Below are 22,910 nucleotides of genomic sequence, written 5' to 3'. Positions count from 1 at the left end.
CCACCTTTCAGATCCCATCTGCTAATAAGCTGAGCAGGTTGCACTTCAACTTTACTTCAGGGCCTATCATATGAACCTCTGATCTCTTAATCAGCAGATGGACAACCATTTCCTGAGGTCACACAGTAGTACTATGTACGATATTTAGATAATTATATTTTAGAAACAAAAAATGCAAAGGTAAGTGCTGATAAAAATGTGGGTTCACAATATAGCACAACCGTGAGAAAGGTGAGCAGTTGGCATGGTTAAGGGGTGAACCTGTAGTTACAATCACTCATTTTGACATGAAATTGTGTGTTTTTAATTGTGAAGGAAAGTAAATTTGTATAACATGTATGAAAAGCTGGAAATAAATATTTTAATATTAATTTCTAAAAGGCAAATTTTATCAAAGATTTTGGAATGTTTTGTATCTTCTGGGAATGAAACTCCGAGTCCCAACTCCCTACACCCCTCATAACAGCTAAGTCCATTGTAACTTTTAGTAATTGGCTTTTTATTAAAATAAGAAACTGCAGTATAATTTTAGCGACTAAGCTAAATAGGCATTAACAGGCTCTGAGATCCAACCGCAATTTGTAACATCATTCCTTTGGGAAAATGGATTCTAAGTGCCCAATAACTAACTTACAAATAGACTTTTGAATCATAGTCCATTTGAGAATAAGGGACTGTTTGTGATAGTAATACCTTCAATTGGCTTGCTTGAGAACTGCACAGAAGGGACCTATATTCTGCTACACGTGTGTAATGAACCCAGCTAGTCTGGGTTTGATCAAAGATTATTGCTGAGTGGGCATTGAAAGTATAGGAATTAAAACCTAAGTAAAGGCTGGGAACAGTGTTACAAGGATGGGTCTGGAGAGGTTTTAGTAGTAGGAAAGTTTTTCAATCTCAAAGGCCAAGGCATGATTCTGAATAGATGAAGCAAGGGAAGAACAAGATGGAAAATAGATAAAAAGGGAGGGTAGGAGCAGAGAAAGTTTAAGACAAAAAGGCAAGGAGGCAAGGAATAAGAAAGACTGAGAGCCAAGAATTTTTAAGGAAATTATAACACAAATTGTACCAGGAGGTCAGACAAATAGATGCCTCCAAGACCTGTAAATGATCTGTTAAGGATATTACAATGCATGTTTAAAATCACAAGTTACACATGTCAATTCATTTATGAAGTCGGCATGTTAATTGAGCACTTACTATGGGTTAGTATGGTTGGAGATCGGCAAAGCAAGTTTCCGCCTTCATGGAACTTACAATTTAGTACAATAGCCAACCATTTAAAATGAGCCAGAGCAGGCTAGGATATAATGATGGTGATATCTAGGATCTACCTATAAGCGGAATATTAGATTTTCATTATTTCATTTTTAACTTTGTGTATTGTAATATTTAGGGGGGGAGATAACATAGAAGAACATGTATTCTTGGTATTTATTGTTTTTTATCACCATGGGAGCATAGTAGGTACTCTGATAACTGATAATTATATCTTGGTTGGCTGATTATAATAGGTTTGACTCATGTGTCTGGAGGGGGAGATAAAAGTTGAGGGAGAGAAAAAGGAAGGAAGGAAGAAAGAAGGTCCCTGTCTTTTCTTATAAGGGCAATAATTGAATCATGGGGGCTCCACCCTCATGATGCAATCACATTCCAAAGAACCCCACCTCCAAACACATTGGGGTTTGGGCTTTCAATATGACTTTTGGAAGGAACACAAACATTCAGTCCATAGCATTTTTCATGATTCAACTTGAAAGCATTTAAACTCGATATCACCCATGTTTCGCAGGTCACAGTGGGCTGTGGCATAGTAAGAGGTTCTCAGGAAGAGCCTCTCTGGAGGATATGCCTGCCAGGGGTCAATGTGTGGCGGACACAGCCTCTCTGTCCCCACCTGCTGCTGCTAAAACTCCAGCTTCCTTTCAGGTCCTTCCCTACAATTTTTTGTACATGTCACAGGAACATAATTTTCTGTTACCATATTTCTGCCACTTGTATTCCCAGTGCTCTGGCTGGTTCTGGTGATACCCTCCCTACTCATGCCCCAGAGCCTCACACACTGAAAGGTGGACAGCCACCAAAATTTGGGGACTCTCCACTCCTCCTCCAGCTGAGAAAGAAGTGCCCTCAGTGTCCAGTCTATCCCCACGCATGCTCCAGAAATAACCCAAGTAGAGAAAGTCTCTACATATCTCCATGGGTACTAAGCACCCTTAAAAAATCACAAGCAATGGTTACCACATCTTAGATTTTTATCCTTTACCATTTCCTTAAAATATCAATGGGGGAGGCACATACATAGGAGTAAAGGACACTGGACTAGATTCTGCCTCCGTGGCAGCACTGGCATGTTGTCCTGGACCAAAACTGTGTACCTTGACTCATTTCTATTCCCCAGGAGGATTTTCTGTCTGCCACACATTGACCCTACAGGTACACCCTCCAGAATTGCCCAGACTTGTCTAAGTTCCCTGGTGAACACACCCAGGCTGCCAAGCTGGGATTTCCCTAAGTGGATGGAATTTCTCCTCTCAACCAAAATTCTAAAGGTCAGGCTCTTTATACAGATAAGGTACACATAGATGTTTGCATAGATGTTTTGTTTGAGATTCGGAATTACTCAATTAAGAATAAGTATAAAGTTTCCTTTATCTTAATTTTTAGTAAAAGTCAACTTAACTTTTATTCTTAGAGTACTTTTTCTATCAATTGTTCTTCTGTCATTACATTGACCAAGAAAGCATTGTCCATGATGACGTTTCTCCTCCAGCTGAGAAAGAAGTGCCCTCAGTGTCCAGTCTATCCAGTCTATTTGCTGCATGAAGTAGCTGAAGTGTGTATTTCCCTTAATATAGGAAATCCTTAATGATTAAATAGTAGCAGAGGAAGAATGAGTTTCACGAGCCCAGTCCTAAGTAGATTACATTGTAGAGCTCATTTGTTCATAACAAAAGTGCTATCAAGTAAATTTTCTTAGCTCCATTTTACATATGAGAAAATCATAATTTAAAGAGGTTAAATAGTTTGCCTAAGGTCACAGAGGTATACAAGGAGATTTAGGACTAGACACCAGGCTATCCAAACCCAGAACAAGGACTTTAGACACAATTATGCCTTAAATACAGCTTTCTGATATTGCCAAGTATCTCTTGTTGAGAATGAAACTGAACAGAAAGATAATATAACCTATTTCTACTTTGTGATGATAGCTGATCCTCAATTTAATAATGGGTAGAAGGATTCCTGCTCATTCAATTCACTTCTTTAAGTCTGTAATTTATGCTATCATATGATAAATTACATGTAAAAATGTAACTTAGTAGTCAAAGGATAGTTGTCCAGACAAAATAATTTCAGCAGACTGTTGTGCTTCCATGATTAACTCAATCCAGATTTTTTTTTTATTATAAGCCAAAAATTGCCTTCCTATATTTGAACCAGATATCCTATTCATAGTCATAAATTCACTGGGAAAAAATCAGAACATCATTTTCTTAAATCTTAAGAATGGTTCTATACTTTAATTTCATTTGATAATAGACATTGCACCAAGGCTGGTATAATATTTTAAAAGGTATTGGTAGTTTAACTTGATTAGATGCTTTGTATAACATGAAAAAATAATCAGTTTTCTTTTAAATTAATCTGATGATCCAAAGAGAGAAATGGTTTAATCTGAAGATCTCAGCAGAGACTAGAAATTAATCTTTTGTGTTATATTTATATAGGCTAATATCTCTAGGGTGCTTTAAAAATTACCTTGTGCAAGCTGGGAAATGCTTGCCATTTAAATCAGCAACATAGAGTGAGGGAGAGAGTGTGAGTGAGGGAGTGAAAAGGGAGTGTGTAGGCATGTGGGGTGTGTGTGTGTGTGTGTGTGTGTGTGTGTGTGTGACAGTTAGATCCTGCAGGAGTCTCGGGGCTGGCAGATCGGGTTCTACTAGACAGGAAGCCCCTGCTACAGCTGCAAGCACTCCCGGGGTGGCTGGCTTTGGCCCAGAAACCACACCATCTTGAAGGGGAGAGCTACTGTGACTAGGAGCCCAGCCTTACCACCACCCACACTGACCTCAGACACCTATCGGATCCTACAGCTACTCTGGCCAAAGACTTGCTACCTCATCTGAAGACCCGCAGACTCTGGGACTCCAGCCTACCTGGTTGCAGGCTCCTGTGAGTCCCAGAGTGTACTCCCCTCCCACCAAGCCAGTCACTTCAGCTGTAGACGCCTGGACCCTCCAAAGAGTCTCAGAGTGTGCAACCCTCCCGCCAAACCCACCAATTCAGCCACTGGCCTGGCACTCTGGTGCCTGGACCCTCTGGTGAGTCTGGGAGTGCACAACCCTCCCGCCAAGCCCGCTGCTCCAGCCACAAGCCCTGCAAAACTCAGCACCTGGACCCTTCAGTGAGAGCCAAAATGGGAAGACGAAGAAACAATACCAAAGGAAAGAAAAAGAGACTCCCCCGCCTCCTCCCCCCAAAAAAAACCCCCACTAACTAAATGAAATGGAGGCATGCAATATGTCAGAAAAATAATTCAGCGTAAGGGTCATACAGTTCATAAACTGGTCGGATGAGAAAATCAACAACTTATGTAAAAATCAAGAGGAAATGAAGAATGATATAGCTATAATAAAAAACACAATGGAAGTTTACAATGGTAGAGTATAAGAAGCGGAGGACTGAATAAGTGAGTTAGGAGACAGGGCAAGAAAACAAACCCAATCTGAACAGCAATTGGAGAAAAAAAATATAAAGGAGGAGGAAAGCCTAAGGAAGCTTTGGGACAACATGAAACGAAGTAACATATGTATAATAGGGGTGCCACAAGGAAAAGAACAGGAGCAAGGATTAGAAAACCTATTTGAAGAAATAATGACAGAAAACTTCCCTGATTTGGGGAAGAAAAAGTCACACAAGCACAGAGAGTCCCAAACAATATTAACCCAAAAAGACCCACACCAAGACACATTGGCAAATGTTAATGACAAAGAGAGAATTTTAAAAGCTGCAAGAGAGATACAGAGAGTTACCTAAAGGGATCTCCCATTAGATTATTAAATGATTTCTCAACAGAAATACACTAGGACAGAAGGGAATGGAATGAAGTATACAAAGTGATGCAAAGCAAGGGACTGAATCCTAGAAGACTCTATCCAGCAAGGCAATCAATCAAAATTGAAGGAGAAATCAGGAGCTTCACAGACAAAAAATGGCTAAGGGAGTTTATCACTACCAAGCCAGCAATGCAAAAAATGCTGCAGGAAATGTTGTAAAAAGAATAAATATAAAGGGAAGAAGGAACACAGGCATAAAGAATAAAAGTGGCTACAAACAAGTTCCTATCAACAATAACATTAAAGGTAAATGGATTAAATGCCCTAATCAAGACATGGAGTGGCTGAGTGAATAAGAAAACATGCCTCATATATATGCTGTCTACAAAAGAATCACCTCAGAACAAGGGACTCACACAAACTGAAAGTGAAGAGATGGAAAAACATTTTTCAGGCAAATGGAAAAAAAAAAAAAAGCTGGGGTAGCAATACTTATATCTGATAAAATAGACCTCAAAGTGAAGGCCATAACAAGAGATACAGAAGGCCACTTCATAATACTAAAGGGATTATTACAACAGGAGGATATAACTCTGGTAAACATATATGCACCCAATGTAGGAGCACTCAAATACATAAAAAAACTTTGGAAGATATTAAGGGAGAGATTAATAGCAATATAATCATAGTAGGGGACTTTAATACCTCATTGTCATCATTGGATAAATCCTTAGGACAAAAAATTCAGCAAAGAAACAGCAATCCTAAATGACTCACTAGGGATGTCAGACATTTGGAATTAATTGACATCTTCAGAACATTTCACCCCAAAGCTACAGAACATACATTCTTCTCAAGTGCACTTGGGACATTTTCAACGATAGATCACATATTGGGACACAGGAAAAGTCTCTTCAGATTCAAGAAGATTGAAATCATATCAAGCATCTTCTCAGATCACAATGGCATAATATTAGAAATACTGGGTGTACTGGTTAATGCGGATTTTTTTTCAATAGATGGAGTTACACATATGTTGATATATATGTGATTTGATATGTATGCTATTTTGTTGTATTGAAAACAACCTTCAAAACTTCATATGTCAAATTTGCTGAAGGTGTTAACATAATAGATAATTTTACACTTAAAAATGTCAAATTTCATGCCAAAAAGTATTTGTGGGAAGTTTTAATTCATTACTTTATTTTGAAGAAAAAGTTATTGTATACTCTGGGAAGCTTATGGTGAATATGCTCCATCTCAAGATACTTGTCAATGCTGGTTTAAACGCTTTAAAAGGGATGATTTCAATGTGAAAGACAAAGATGTCCAGGTTAACCAACAAAGTTTGAAGACCAACAATTGCAAGCATTATTGGATGAAGATGTGTGTCAAACTCAAAAACAACTTGCAAAAAGATTAAATGTTGCTCAGCAAACAATTTCTGTCGTTTACAAGCAATGGGAAAGATTTTAAAGGAAGGACAATGGGTGCCACCTCAACTGAACAAAAGACAAATGGAAAACAAAAAAGTCATCAGTAAAATGTTGCTTCAATGGCACAAAAGAAAGTCTTTTTTGCGTCGAATTGTGACTGGCGATGAAAAGTGGATTTCTTTTGAGAATCCCAAATGCACAAAATCATGGGTTGATCCAGGTCAACCATCAACATCAACTGCAAGGCCAAATTGCTTCGGAAAGAAGACAGTGGTCTGTGTTTGGTGGGATCAGGAAGGTGTGGTGTATTATGAGCTTCTAAAATCAGGTGAAACTGTTAATACTGATCTCTTCCTACAACAAATAATCCATTTGAACCACGCTTTGATCATAAAACAACCAGAATGGGCCAGAAGACATGGCAAAGTAATTTTGCTTCATGATGACGCACCATCACACACTTCAAAACCAGTTAAAGACACGTTAAAAGATCTTGCCTGGGAAGTATTAACCCACCTGCTGTATTCACCAGATCTTGCTCCTTCAGATTACCACTTGTTCTGATAGATGGCACACGCATTTTCTGAGCAGCACTTTAAAAAGTATGAAGAAGTGGAAAATTTGGTCTCTGAATGGTTTGCCTCAAAACAAGAAAAATTCTATTGGGACAGTATCCACAGATTACCTGAAAGATGGGGAAATGTGTAGCTAGCGATGGACATTACTTTGAATAAAGCACTTTTGATGTTTCTCTTGAAATTACTGTGTTTTCTTTGATTAAAAAATCCGCTATTATTAACCGGTACACCTAGTATCCTATCCAATAAAAGAGTAAAATGCAAGTTGACCATCACTCCAAGACACAAGATGGCTGCCCCCATGGGGTCAAAGATAGTTGCCCCCATGTGGACACAAGATGGCTGCCACAAGATGGCCAGCAGAGGAGGGCAGTTGTGGGCAATCAGGCCAGCAGGGGAGGGCAGTTAGGGGTGACTGGGCCACAAGAGGAGGGCAATTGGGAGAGACCAGGCCTGCAGGGGAGGGCAATTGAGGGGGACCAGGCCAGCAGGGGAGGGCACTTAGGGGTGACCAGGCCTGCAGGAGAGGGCAGTTGGGGGTGGGGACCAGGCCTGCAGGAGAGGGAAGTTGGCGGGGGGGCACCAGGCCTGCAGGAGAGGCCAGTTGAGGGGGACCAGGCCTGCAGGGGAGGGCAGTTAGGGGTGATCAGGCCGACAGAGGGGGGCAGTTGGGAGGGACCAGGCCTGCAGGGGAGGGCAGTTGGGGGGGACCAGACCAGCAGGAGAGGGAAGTTAGGGGTTACCAGGACTGCAGGGGAGGGCAGTTGGGGAGCACCAGGTCTGCAGGGGAGGGCAGTTTTGGGGGACCCAGGCCTGCAGGGGAGGGCAGTTGGGGGTGATCAGGCCAGCAGGCGAGGGCACTTGGGGCAACCAGGCCTGCAGGGGAGGGCAGTTAGGGGCAATCGGGCCAGCAGCGGAGCAATTAGGCATCTATCAGGCTGGCATGGGAGTGTTTAGGAGGTGATAAGGCTGGCAGGCAGAAGCGGTTAGGGGCAATCAGGCAGGCAGGCAAGTGGGTGGTTCAGAGCCAGCAGTCCTGGATTGTGAGAGGGATGTCTGACTGCCCTTTTAGGCCCAATCCCAACAGGATCGGGCCTAAACGGGCAGTCGGGCATCCTTTGAGGTGTCCCAGATTGGAGAGGGTACAGGCTGGGCTGAGGGACACCCCCCCCCCGCTGTGCACGAATTTCATGCACTGGGCCTCTAGTACTACAATAAAAACAATAAAAAATATTGAAAAACTTGGAGGCTAAAAACCATTTATTAAACAACTAGAGGCCCGGTGCACAAGATTCATGCACCATGGGGGGAGGGGTGTCCCTCAGCCTGGCCTGCACCCTCTCAATATCCGGGACCCCTCAGGAGATGTCCGACTTTCGGTTTAGGCCCAATCCCGAATCCCTGCAGATCGGGCCTAAACCGGCAGTCGAACATCCCTCTCGCATTCCGGGACTGCTGGCCCCTAACTGCTCGCCTGCCTGTCTGATCACCACTAACCACCTCTGCCTGCCTGTCTGATCATCCCTAACCACTCTGCCTGCCTGATCTCCCCTAACCCCCTCTGCCTGCCTGATAGCCTCTAACAGCCTCTGCCTGCCTGATCAACCCCAACCGCCTCTGCCTGCCTGATCACCCCTAACCACTCTACCTGCTAGCCGCAGCAATCTTGAGGAAGAAGAACAAAGTTGGAGAGATCACAATACCAGCTATATTACAAAGCCACTGTTTTCAAAACTGCCTGGTACTGGCACAAGAACAGACATATAGACCAATGGAACAGAACAGAGAAACCAGAAATTGACCCAAGCCATTATGCTCAATTAATATTTGACGAAGGAGGCAAGAGCATACAATGGAGTCAAGACAGGCTCTTCAATAAATAATGTTGGGAAAATTAGACAGATGCATGCAAAAAAAATGAAACTAGAGCACCAACTTACACCATACACAAAAATAAACCAAAAATGGATAAAGGACTTAAACGTAAGACAAGAAACCATAACAAACTTAGGAGACTCCATAGGCACCAAAATATCAGACATACTGTATGTTGGAGCAATATCTTTACCAATACAGCTCCTAGGACGATGGAAACTAAGGAGAAAATAAACAAATGGGTCTACATCAAAATAAAAAGCTTCTGCACAGCAAAAGAAACCATCAACAAAACAACAAGAAAGCCCACTGCATGGGAGAACATATTTGCCAATGTTATATCTGACTAGAGGCCTGGTTCACGAATTCATGCATGGGTGGAGTCCCTCGTCCTGGCCACGGATTGGGGCCGATAGGCGCCCACTGGCTGGGCAGAGGGACCATGGGAGTTTGGTAGGCCGTGGGAGGTTGGCTGTGAGAGTGCACTGACCACCAGCGGGCAGCTCCTGCACTAAGTGTCTTCCCCTTGGTGGTCAGTGTGTCGTCATAGCGACTGGTTGACCATTCATAAGGGTCACTTAGGCTTTTATATATATACTAGAGGCCTGGTGCACGAAATCATGCACAGGTGGAATCCCTCGGCCTGCCCAGTGATCGGAGCCAATTGGGGCCATCTCGCTCAGTTTCTGTCAAGGCAGTTGGGTTCAGATGGTTGGAGGGGAGGGGCTGATCAGGGCTGGCAGATGGGGGAGGGACCACTGTAGGTTGGCCTGCTGCGGGTTGTTGGCTGTGGGAGCACACTGACCACCAGGGGACAGCTCTTGCATTGATCATATGACCCCTGGTGGTCAGTGTGTGTCATAGAGACTGATCGACCAGTCATTTGGTCATAGGGTCATAACACTCGCTTAGGCTTTTATATATATAGATAAATAAGTGTCTAATCTCCAAAATTTATAGGGAACTCATACATCTTAACCCTTTGCACTCGCTTGCTTTTTTCTCAATTCCTTTATTCTAATGCTAACTGTGTCGAGTCACACTCGACATCCGAGTGCAAAAGTTTAACAAAAGGAAGATAAACAATCCCATAAAAAATGGGTAAAGGACCTAAATATACATTTTTTGAAAGAGGACATATAGAAGGCCAAGAGACATATGAAAACATGCTCAAAGTCACTAATCATCCGAGAGATGCAAATCAAAACGACAATGAAGAGCCATCTTACATCTGTCAGAATGGCTATCATCAACAAACAACAAGTGCTGTCAAGGATGCGGAGGAAAAGGAACCCTCGTGCTCTGCTGGTGGGAATGTAGTCTGGTATAGCCACTGTGGGTAACAGTATGGAGTTTCCTCAGAAAATTAAAAATGGAATTCCCATTTGATCCAGTAATCTCACTTTTAGGAATATATCCAGGGAAATAACACCATTCAGAAAGGATACATGCACCCCTATGTTCATAGCAGCACAATTTGCAATAGCTAAGATTTGGAAACAGCCTAAGTGCCCATCAGCAGATGAGTGAAATAGAAAACTGTGGTACATCTACACAATGGAATACTATGCTGCTGTGAAAAAGAAATAACTCTTACCATTCTCAACAGCATGGATGGACATGGAGAGCATTATGCTAAGTGAAATAAGCCAGTCAGAGAAAGATAAATATCACATGAACTCACTCATGTGGAATTTAATAAACAACATAAACTGATGAATAAAAATAGATCCAGAGACAGAGAAGCATTGAACAGACCGTCAAACTTCAGAGGAAAGGGTTGGGGTGGGGGTGGGGAGATCAACCAAAGGACTTGTATGCATGCATATAAGCATAACCAATGGACACAGACACTAGGGAGGGTGAGGGCATGTGCTGGGGGTTGGGAGTGGCTGGGGAGAGGTCAATGGGGGGAAAAAGGAGACATATGTAATACTTTAAACAATAAATAATTAAAAATAAATAAATAAATCAGCATCATTTATTTTCCCAAGAAACACATTTGTTTATATGGAGCTTCTATGGGGCACCAAGAAGAATATGTATGTAGTATAAAGGAGGGGAGAGAAAGATATTTGTAAGGACTTTAGCAATTAAAAGTTCCAAAGAAGAAGAATTTGGATGCTGTATATCTGCAATAGACTGCAGCCAGGATGGTTTATTGTAAATATCAAATGCATATGTCACTATGGGAATGTTTTCACTAATGAAATAGACCTAGAAAGCAGTCCAATGAAATCCTATATAATAAAAGCCTAGTATGCAAATTGACCGCACGTCAGAATGACTGGTGGAACGACTAGTCACTATGATGTGCACTGATCACTAGGGGGTAGATGCTCAACGCAGGAGCTGTCCCAGCTTGCAGGCGCCCAGCCAGCCAAGCTGAGTGCCAGCTGGGGCCCCCCTGATTGCCCCGCTGGTTGCCCTGCAGAGGGAGGTGACCTGCAGCAGCAGCATGGGGCAGGGCCGGCAAGTGGGTGGCAGCAGGGGGCGGGGCTGATGAGCGGGCGGCGCCAGGCTGGCCAAGGCGGGTGCCAGCGGGGCCCCCAAAATTGCCCTGCCTGTCACCCCACAGATTGACCCTGATCACCGGCCAGGCCTAGGGACCCTACCCTTGCATGAATTTCGTGCATCGGGCCTCTAGTTTTAATATACAAATATACCAAATTGAACTTTGTTTACATTATATATATATTATATATATTTTACATTGGAATGGATATGTTCTCTTTTCCAGGAACTTTTGATTTCTGTTTTGGGTTTGATATATTAACCAGACAAAAATGTGACCTTTCCCCCCATCCCCACCCATCCCAACTATTGTTTCAGGCAACAAGGGCAGCCATTACTCAGCACTGCACGGACCTTGGAAATTCTTTGGGCAAGGAGAATGACATAGCCCTCATCATCGATGGCCACACCCTCAAGTATGCGCTCTCCTTTGAAGTCAGGAGGAGTTTCCTAGATTTGGCGCTCTCTTGCAAAGCTGTCATATGCTGCAGGTAGGCCTGCACCAGCTGTGGGAGGTTCATATTCTGACCTGTCCCTGTCTTGTATCTATAGAAAAGAGATCAATGCATGGGAATTCTAGGGGTACAGACTCATGAAAAAAGCAAAACCAAAATACGAATTTAACTGTCCATTCACAGATTTTGTGGAAGACAGTTAGTGGTTATTATTTTTGTTTTGTTTATAGTCTTCTGAGAAGATAAAAGAAGAGCCAGAGCCTCCAGTCATAGTCATGCTGAGGGGTAAACTGGAAAATTTTCTGCCTCAAGCTGGTGTGAGAAGTTAGACAGGTCCTACTGACTACTTGGTTCCTTGGTTCTGGATGGCTGAGCTCAGCTTCCAAGCCCTGTGGGATTTTGGTGCCTCTTTGCTGATTTCCAGTGGGTATTTCTTTTTGGTCAACAAGGAGCATTGATTGGGTCCTGGCTGTGCTAATTTTTGTGTTCCACTCCAACGAGAAGGCTTTGTTGGCTTTTCATGAAGTCTGAGAAGGTTTTTAGGGTGGGAGTTGTTACATCCCACTGGCTACTGGTTATACAAGATACAGATCGGATAGAAATTTGAAAATCAGACAGAATTATAAAGAAAACTATTTGACAGCTGAGTGCACCACCCAGAAGTTCAGTAAACAGCCTGAAAGGAGAGAGGAAAGTCCTGACTCCTGAGAGCACTGTGTTTGGACAGCACCTGGTATGGGGTGTAATGCTCTGTGCACATCATCGGATTAGTAATCTCATTAGTGCCTGCTTATGTGTGGTGGCTATACACTTTTATACCTTTTTAAACATTATTTTCTATGATATTTTCTCAGAAGCCAGTTATCAGTATGCTTTTAACTTTCTCACTACATTAACGCTTTAAGCATGCCTTGTGTTGGGGTTCTGACAAGGTCGCCTTAGAGTAACCAGTTGTCATGTTGACAAAATGGGCCTTGCTATATCTGCCTTAGAAGGCCCTGGTGACATCATCTACCATGCCTCTTCTCTCTATCCATACTTCTCACCACACTGCCTGCTTGGGATGCCCAGTGAGTCAGAGGGCAAGCCCACTGCCTGGCTTCAGGATAGTGGTTGCTCCCAGGTCTCCTCACCGCCCTCACCCCCAGCCCAGGTTCCTGCATGTGACCGAAGAATCTGTTCTAATTTCCCCACAAATAAGCCCTTCACCCAGAACCCGGAACTGTCCGTCTTCATATAATGATAGTTCTCTATCATTTTATTCTGCCATCTTGAGCCCTTTCTTTAGTTGGAACATACCCCCACCCCCCCACCCCGGAGAGCTGAAGTGGTTGACGGGGGAGCCTCTGGGTGGGAGGAATGCTGCTCTTGAGTGGTGGTTGCAGGATGTTCAAGGGCAAGGAACAAATTCAAATGTGTTTGAAACAATGAACAAGAATGCTATGCTGTCTTTGAGTGAGGAAACTTGTGCAATTCTGAGAGACTTGGGGTAGTGAGGATGACCAGAGCATCTGGAAATGAAATACCAGGCTCCTGGTTTTATAATGGCCTCCCTCCCTATTTTTAAACAACTTATGAGATATAATTCACATACATACAATTCACCCAAATAGTTCAATAGCTTTAGTATATTCTGAGTTTTGTAACCATCACTACAATCAATTTTAGAATATTTTAATCACCCCAAAAAGAAACCCTCATCCATTATCAGTCAATCTTCATACTCCTCCACCCTTCAAACTCCCCTCCCCCAACTACTAAACAACCACTAATCTGATTTCTTATCTCTATGGATTTGCCTATTTGGGACTTTGTATAAATGCAGTCGTATAACATGTGGTCTGTTTCTATTTTTCATTATTGTAGTAAAATATATGGAACATAAAATATGTCATTTTTTAATTAAATTTATGGGGGTGACATTGGTTAATATCATCAAATAGGTGTCAGGTGTGGGTTTCTATGTTGTACTGTGTACCCACCACACAAAGTCAAATCATCTTCCGTCACCTTAGCATAATGTTTTCAAGGTTCATTCAGGTTGTGGGATGTAGCCATACTTCATTCCTTTTTATGCTGAATAATATTCCGTTGTATGGATATATCACATGTTATTTATTCATTTTGATTGTTTATACTTTTGACTATTATGAATAATACTAGAGGCCCCGTGAATGAAATTCATGCATGGGTAGGGACTGTAGGCCTGGCTAGTGATCAGGGCCAGTCAAGGCCTTCTGGCTGCTGACCAGGGCCTTCCTTCCCCGGCTGCCGGCTGCCAGCTTGGGCCTTCCTTCATTCTGTGCCACCCTCTGGTGGTCAGTGCACATCAGAGTGAGTGATTGAACTCCTGGTCTCCTGGTCGAACTCCCGAGGGGATACTTTGCATATTAGCCTTTTATATATATACTAGAGGCCTGGTGCATGAAATTCGTGCATGGTTGGAGGGGGTGTGTCCCTCAGCCCAGCCTGCACCCTCTCCAATCTGGGACCTATCGAGGGATGTCCAACTGCCCGTTTAGGATCCAGGTAGGATCGGGCCTAAACGGGCAGTCGGACATCCCTTTCACAATCCAGGACTGCTGTCTCCCAACCGCTTGCCTGCCTGCCTGCCTCATTGCCCCTAACCGCTTCTGCCTGTCAGCCTGATCACCCCCTAACCACTCCCCTGCCAGCCTGGTCACCCCTAAATGCATTCCCCTGCCAGCATGGTCACCACCAACTGCCCTCCCCTGCAGGCCTGGTTGCCCACAACTGCTCTCCCCTGCAGACCTGGTCCCTCCCAACAGCCCTCCCCTGCTGGCCATCTTGTGTCCACATGGGGGTGGCTATCTTTGACCACATGGGGACAGCCATCTTGTGTTGGAGTGATGGTCAATTTGCATATTACTCTTTTATTAGATAGGATAGATTGCTATGAAGATTCATGTACAGGTCTTTGTGTGGGCATATGTTTTAATTTCTCTTAGGTATATACCTAGGAGAGGAAGTGCTGGATCAGTTGTAACTCTCTGTTTAACCATTTGAGGCAATGTTATGATGATTCCCAAAGTGGCTACACCCTTTTATGTTCCCTCCAGCTATGTGTGAGTGTTCCAGTTTCTATACATCCATGTGAACACTTATTATCCATCTTTTTAATTGGTTAGCCCAGTGGGTGTGAAATGATAGCTTACTGAGGCCATCACAGAAGGCCTCATTTCCCTGATCATTAATGATATCGAGCATCTTTTCATGTGCTTATTAGCCACTTGTATGTCTTCTTTGGAGAACTGTTTATTCAAGTCCTTTGCACATTTAAAAAAATCACATTATTTTTTTATTTTGGGGTTGTATAAGTTCCTTATATACTCTGGATACAAGTATCTAATTATATATATGATTTGTAAATACAGGTGTCCCCAAAACATGTTATACACACTTTAACAGCTGATAACTCGATTTTCAAAATGAAGTACATTTTAATAAGCATGGCCTTCATAATTATTCAAAGTGTGTTTATACATTTTTTTGGACATCCTATATTTTCTCCCATTCAGTAGGTTGTATTTTCACTTTATTAATTGTATTATTTGTAGCAAAAAATATTTTAATTTTGAAATCCATTTAATAATTTTTTTCTTTTGTCCTTTGTGTTTTGGTGTCATATCTAACAAGCTCTCTTGTATGAGCAACTGACTTGGCTTTCTTCCATGCCTCCATTCGGGCAGGTTAGACCAGGGACATGCAAATAGCAGGAAGAGTAGAAAGAGTGGTGGGGAGGTATTTTTTCGCATAATTTCCTCTTTATGTCTACGCCGGGAAGTTGCTGTGTAGGTGGTACCTGATTTCTGTGAAGGCCTCAGCACTGGAGGTTGTTCCTGCCCCACCCATAGCGAGGACTCATGGAGAGAGTGACTCTCCCTGCCAACCACCATGTTGGTCAGGGGGCCTCTCTCTGACTTGTCGGTGAGTGGAAATAAGCAACAGCAGCAGAAACAACAAGAAACAACACAGAAAAGTCTGGTAAACTGTAAATCAAAGCAAATGTGCTTTAACCTCATGGTTTTTCAAAGGGAAATCAAAACAAGTCCGTTTGGACTCTCAGGGGAGAGCCGGGAATGCCTTCCAGGCTCGACATGTGCTTTTCTTGCCAGGTGCTTGATACTAAAGAAAAACATCTTTCCCCCTTCTTACTTTGGCTGCTTTGGATGTTTTGTGTGTCACATAAAGCTGTACACTTAAAGCCTTCATAGGAAAGGGTTCAAACTGGAATTGGCACAGAAAGAGGAAATTTCAAATTAAATACTGTTACTGTCTACAAAATAGAAGCACTAATTGAGAGAAGGAATCCAGGAGAGCTCACTTCACTGCTCCAGGAGACATTTCTTGGCTGCTCTCACACTTAAGATTGAGAAAAATTAATACAAACTATTTTTTTAAAGCATTTGTATGCTTCAGATGTGCTTGCTATTTCTTAAGAATTTAAACTTAAGTTAAATTTAAAAGTCACTTCAAACATAAAGTTGACCTTAACTCTCACTTTTCATCTTTAAAATATAATAGTTGTAAAAGTTACTCTTTTCTCTAATCATAAAAGAAAATAATTTACTTCAGAAAACAATTTTTCAGTGAAATCATGAAGCATTGTCTCCTGTCAGTATTGATTCAGAGACTGGTGAATGTGTAACATGGACAAATACTTTCAACCTGAAACAATATTTTAGGCAGCAAAAAAAAGAAGAAAATGTAAGAATTTGTTACATATTTTCCTGAGATTAGAGTGAAATAATTTTGCTAATTATACATTGTTATGCCCAAATATTTTCCATGTAGTTAGGATCCTGGAAAGATCATAGTGTGGTCAGCAGAATAGTTCCCAGTCAGAACTCTATTGCCATTGATTGCTCTATCTGGCCAGGACATTGGCACATTGTTTGACAAGGTATACTGTAAACAGGTTAGTCCAATAAGATTTTTATTGTGGGCTTGATATTTGCATTGTACATTCCTAGGTGTCATGGGAGAACAGAGATGAGACATCGTCTTTGGCTTTTAAGAGCAAATAATGAAGAAGTGTATAGTATAGTATAGTATAGTATAGTATAGTATAGTATAGTATAGTATCTATACTAATAAAAGGGTAATATGCTAATTAGACCAGACATCTTCCAGACGTCCTTCGGACAAAGCCATGGTGGCGGGGCCAAGGCAGAGGCAGTTAGGGACGATCAGGCCAGCAGGAGAGAGCAGTTAGGGGGGATCAGGCTGGCAGGGGAGAGCAGTTAGGGGTATCAGGCCAGCAGGGGAGAGCAGTTAGGGGCAATCAGGCTGGCAGGAGAGAGCAGTTAGGGGGATCAAGCTGGCAGGGGAGAGCAGTTAGGGCTGATCAGGCTGGCAGGGGAGAGTAGTTAGGGGGATCAGGCTGACAGGGGAGCAGTTAGGGGCATCAGGAAGGCAGGCAGAGTGGTTAGGGGTGATCAGGCAAGCAGGCAGAATGGTTAGGGGTGATCAGGCAGGCAGGCAGGTGAGCAATTAGGAGCCAGTGGTCCCGGATTGCAAAAGGGATGTCCGACTGCCGGCAGTTGGACATCCCCTGAGGGGTCCTGGATTGGAGAGGGTGCAGTTCGGGCTGAGGGACCCTCCTCCCCATGCAGGGATTTTGTGCACCGGGCCTCTAGTCCTATATATTAAAAGCTTAATATGCTAAGTGTCTGGTCATCTGGCTGGCAGTTCAACCAATCAAAGTGTAATATGCTAATGATATGCTAAGGCTGCTCAACCACTCACTATGACATGCACTGACCACCAGGGGGCAGACAGTTGACTGGTGGACCAGTTGCTATGACATGCACTGATCACCAGGGGGCAGACAGTTGACCAGTCGATTAGTCGCTATGATGTGCACTGATCACCGGGAGGGAGACGCTCTGACTGGTAGGTGAGCTTGCTGCTGGGGTCCCATCGATCAGGACTGAGCAAGATGGGCCGGACATGCCCTGGAGCCCTCCCGCGGTCTCTCCCTGGCTGGCCAACCTCGCACGTCCCTTCTTGGCCCCAATCGTGCACCAGTGGGGTCCCTCGGCCTGGCCTGGGCCCTCTTACAATTCGGGACCCCTTGGGGGATGTCGTAGAGCCAGTTTTGGCCCAATCCTGCAGGCCAGGTTGAGGGACCCCACTGGTACACGAATTCGTGCACCGGGCCTCTAGTAGTATAATATAGTACTTGCCTCTTCTCTATTTCTTTGCTTCTCATGTAGGCCCCAAACTCCTTGAATCAGGCCCTCAGTGAAGCAAGTAGAGCCAACTCTCCAATAACTTCCATCTTGCCATATGTAGCAGACTGCCAATTTCTTTCTTGATTCCTCCTCAGCATTTGGTATGATGGTTCCCCCTTGGGTTCTCCTATATTCCTGTGGCACATCTCCCTAGTCATGTTGTTTTTCAAAAGCTTTTGCTTTTAACCCTGCAATATTCTCACTCCCTATCTTCTCCCTAGTGTATCCATTTATTTTTATGACTTCATCCATCTTCTACACTAGTTATTCTAAACACCAGATTCATATTGGATCATCTGGAGAACTTTATACAGTTTTTCTCCACAAAAAGTTAAGCATAGAATTACCTTATGACCCAATGATTCCACTCCTAGGTATACAACCAAGTATTAAAAACAGGTAATCACACAAATAGTTGGATGTTTATAATAGTACTATTCACATTATTCAAAAGAAGAAACAACCCAAGTGTCCATTAGTACATGAATGGATAAATAAAATGTATATTTATACAATGGAATATTATTCAGCCATGAAACATGAACGAAGCACTGCTACATGCTACAACATGGATGAACCTCATAAAGATACCTAGCGAAAGAAACCACTCACAAAAGACCACATATAATTTGATTACATTCATATGAAATATTTAGAATAAGCAAATGCATACAGACAGAAAGCAGATTGGTAGTTGCCAGGGGCTAAGAGGAAGAGGAACAGGGATCAACTATTTAATGGTTATAGGATTTCCTTGTAAGGATGATGAAAATGTTTTGGAACTAGATAGAGGTGATGGTTGCACAACATGGTGATATACTAAGTGCCACTGACTTATTATGCTTTACAAGGGTTAATGGTATGTGAACTTTATCTGAAAAATGTAAACAAATGAATAAAAGAGTTTATCCATTTAGATGAAAAGGTTGTTGAATGAAATGGAATGTTAATGAAAGTTTTACTCATCTGAATGAAATCTTTGTTGAAAGAAAACAAACAGAAAGGATTCTGCTTCCCAAGCCCTGTCCTAGAACAATTAATTCAGAACTCTAGGAATTTTAGAAACTCCCCTCTTGAGTCTCATGATTAGTCAGGGTTGGAAATGGATGACTTCCCCAGTCTAGCATGATCCCTTTCTTGAGCCTGCAGATCTATAGATACATCTAAGTCTGGCACTTTTTCACACTGGCATTCTTTGTGGACCTTCAATTCAAAATGTGTAAATGGAGTTAGTCACAGTCCTCCTGTCTGTGCATCTCCTCACTGGTCTTGAGTTTACTGTCTTGATCGACAGACTGTATCACTCTCCTCTGAGTCACCAGAACCTGTTGACAGCATACTAGGTATGGTTTTAGGAACTTTTAGAAAGACCAAATCATATAAGCAAGTTATATAGAGGTCAGAAATTGCAGTCCTTAATGTGTTGATCCTTGATAAGTATTGTCTTTGTTTGTATAAATGAGGAAATAAAGGCCTCAAAAAAATTACATCATCTTGCCCAAGGCTCTAGCTAGTGATGGACGTGCTAGCATTTTATCCTAAATCTGAATATCAGGGTTCTTAACCCTACCAGACCGCTGTTCCGATTTTTCGGTAATTTCCAAATCTGCCGCTATACCGCTGTACCTAATTTTCAGTACTTTGCCTAGTATGTGAAAAAAATGCATCACAAACTAAAAATAACCAACCAATCATGGTCAAACCTCATGGTTAGCCATTGCAAATGTCTGCCCCCATGTGTTTGAATTGACTTTGTGTGATTTGATGTGAAAAAATTCTGAAAATTCACAATGAAACGAGCGGCTGATGAACCAAGCACTTCAACAGGAAAGTGAAGTAGGTCTAGGCTTATCACAGTCCAACAGGTGATCGCACTTTGGTTGATTCAGACTCTGATGAGTCAGAATTTCATCAAGAATACGTTTCCAGTTCAAGTGACACAGACAGTGAGAGCTCGAGTGATGAGGAGAATCTTGAACCTTATAGATCTAGAGCTAGATCGATAGTAAGAGAAGGGGGGCGTGTCCCTCAAACAGCTGATGGGGGAGATCTAGGTGGTGATGAAGGTTGGACAAGGAATTTTGTATCACCAAATACAGATCTGAATTTCAATGAGGATGGAAAAGGCCCAGTGAACACTCCTGGATCTATCACAGAGGAGAGTGAACCGATTGACTTTTTATCCTTGGTTTTGGATGATACTTTCTGGCAAAATTTGACAGAGAAAACCAACCTCCGGGCCCACCAATTGCATATAGCAAAGCCCAACTCCTACAATGCCAAAAATTTCCAGGATGCCACAGTGGAAGAAATGAAGGCTTTTCTTGGACTGAGGATCCATATGGAATACTTATGTATAAAGCCCAGCTATCGGGATGATTGGACAAATGAGGGCTCTGACTTTGTTGGGCTTACTCCCGGATTTCGAAATGTTATGACTCGAGACAGATTCTTGGCCCTTTGTAGTTTTTTACACATAATTGATGAGGAAGACACAGATATCGATAAGACAGATAGAATATATAAAGTTAGGCCTTTCTTGGAAAGTCTGCTCCCTAAGTTTCTCCACTTCTACCTGCCAAAGCAACATTTGAGCCTAGATGAGGGGATGATCCCGACAAAAAACCGCTTGGCCATGAAGCAGTATATCAAGGATAAGCCCACAGAGTGGGGCATCAAGTCTTTCCTTCTCTGTGAAGGTGAGACTGGCTACATTTTGAATGCAGAAATCTACACTGGTGCTGCACCAATGCCTATAAAAGACTTGGGTGCAGTAGGAAATACAGTCGTTCGTCTCCTGACCTCATGTGCAATGGAAAATAAATCTCATGTTCTTGTCATGGACCAGTTCTACAACTCTGTAACCCTTGCTAAATATGTACTGTCAGAATTACACACAGGAATTGTGGGAACCCTGCAGCAAAACAGTAAGCAGTTTCCTAGGTCACTGAAAAGTGTAAAAAAATTTGCTAGGGGTGATAGTCGCTATCTATGTCAAGAAAGTGTAACATGTTTAGTTTGGCAGGATAGAAAGCCCATCACATTTATTTCGAACTACCACAATCCAGCCCAAAATGTAGTAATAAACAGAAGAAATAAAGATGGCAGTGCGCAAGAAATACAGATGCCACAGCTGGTGAAGGACTATAATAAATATATGGGTGGCTGTGACAAAAATGACCAGATGACCCGCCTTCACCGGTCTCGTCGTCATTACTGCTGGCCCCTGCGGCTTTTCATAAAATTTTTTATGTGGGCCAGTTATAATTCTTATATCTTGTATGCTTCAAAGCAGCAAGATGCTTCAAAAAAGCCAGTTTATTTCACCAGATATATTCAGAAACTGTGCCTGCAACTTATTGATGGATACAGGACATCAGCCCACCGCCACCCACAAAAGGAACCCTGCCCTCAACAGATGACCCCAGGCAATCATTTTCCAGAGATTCCCCCTGGGACATCGTCTAATCATATCTGTGTTTTGTGCATGGAAAAGCACTCCAGGTACAACAAGCAAAATCCTGGAGTGTCTTACAAAGACAATCCATGCAAGAAGGTGAAGAGCAACATCTGGTGCTCACTTTGCAAGAAGTACCTCTGTGTGAAACAAGGCTCATCCTGCTGGGTGGATTGGCACACAAAGGTGGAATACTGGCGCTAGATGAAAGGTAGACCTATTTTCTACAATGTCTCCAAGTTCCATCTTATTCTAACCACTTGTTTGCATGTAACTAACATTTTTCTATATCATGTTGATTTTTTCTCTTTAATGCTCAGGAGCCCAGGTATAGGGGACAGTTAGGTTTAGGGCCTCAGGTCTGGTAGGGTTAAATCACATAGGTGACAACATCAACTAAGGCATAGTCACATGTCTATTATTGTTAATACTTGCAGCTTCTAACAAAAGCTTTTGCTTTTAACCTTCTTTTTTAACTGTAGAATTTGTAGAAACCTCATTAGCATAGAGTCTTGCAGGATGTCATCCTCAAAGGGATGACTCATGTAGAAAATGTGTAAATCACTTTCGATATATTCAAGAAGGAACTCTGTTCTCTTTCCATGTTTCCTTTTCTTAAAACTATTGTCTTTTGTATTTTCTTATTTTTACTTTTTCTTTGAAGCTATTTTTTTTCAAAACAGAGATACATTTTGTAGGCTCAGATTTAGTGGGAAAGGTGGGAAGGAATGTTGACCTCTTTAGAACTTCCAAAAATGTTAAAAGTTAGTGCATATTATCAGGAAAAGAGTCATGAAGGAATCATCAGGGTCCTCCCTCAGAGGAAGGTGGTGGATGGCCTCCCCACACCTCCCTGCAAACACAGGGAATGCTCATGGCCCCCAGTGTGGCCACATTGGCAGACATGATTTATGGCTTTATGTCCCTGGGCAGGAGATGGAGTGAAAGGAAAACACCACAGCAGGGATTTCCACTGGATGTGCAAATTAAGGGCTTCAGAAGATATTATTTATTTTTTTGGATGTATTTAAACTTCTGTCCTTTGGGATAGATTCAAAGATAAACATGTGTAAACCACATTTCTGTGTAGTGCCATAGAAATAAAGACAGTCAAGAGAAGAAGGCAGAGGGGGCACAATGAATTTTTCTAAAAACTTTTTGGGTTTATTTTGTAACTCAAAGAGTGATTTATATTTCTCGTAGAGAAGTTAGGAAATGCAGATAAGCAACAGGAAAGAAGATAGCATTCACAATCCCACTGGCTAGAGTTTATTG

The 22,910-nt window shown here is 42.5% G+C and overlaps 1 protein-coding gene across 1 annotated transcript in view; it reads left to right on the top strand.

Moving 5' to 3' along the window:
- ATP8A2 (ATPase phospholipid transporting 8A2) overlaps positions 1-22,910 on the top strand; it is a 528,491-nt gene that overhangs the window by 179,461 nt on the left and 326,120 nt on the right. The window contains exon 23 of the mRNA XM_054719729.1: positions 11,785-11,957. Coding sequence (XP_054575704.1) covers positions 11,785-11,957 — 173 coding nt within the window. The remainder of the gene's footprint in view (positions 1-11,784; positions 11,958-22,910) is intronic.

Source organism: Eptesicus fuscus, chromosome 7 (assembly GCF_027574615.1).
Source record: "Eptesicus fuscus isolate TK198812 chromosome 7, DD_ASM_mEF_20220401, whole genome shotgun sequence".
Taxonomy (NCBI): domain Eukaryota; kingdom Metazoa; phylum Chordata; class Mammalia; order Chiroptera; family Vespertilionidae; genus Eptesicus; species Eptesicus fuscus.
Note: the sequence above shows the minus strand (reverse complement) of the source record. Positions and strands in the feature narration are given on the sequence as shown.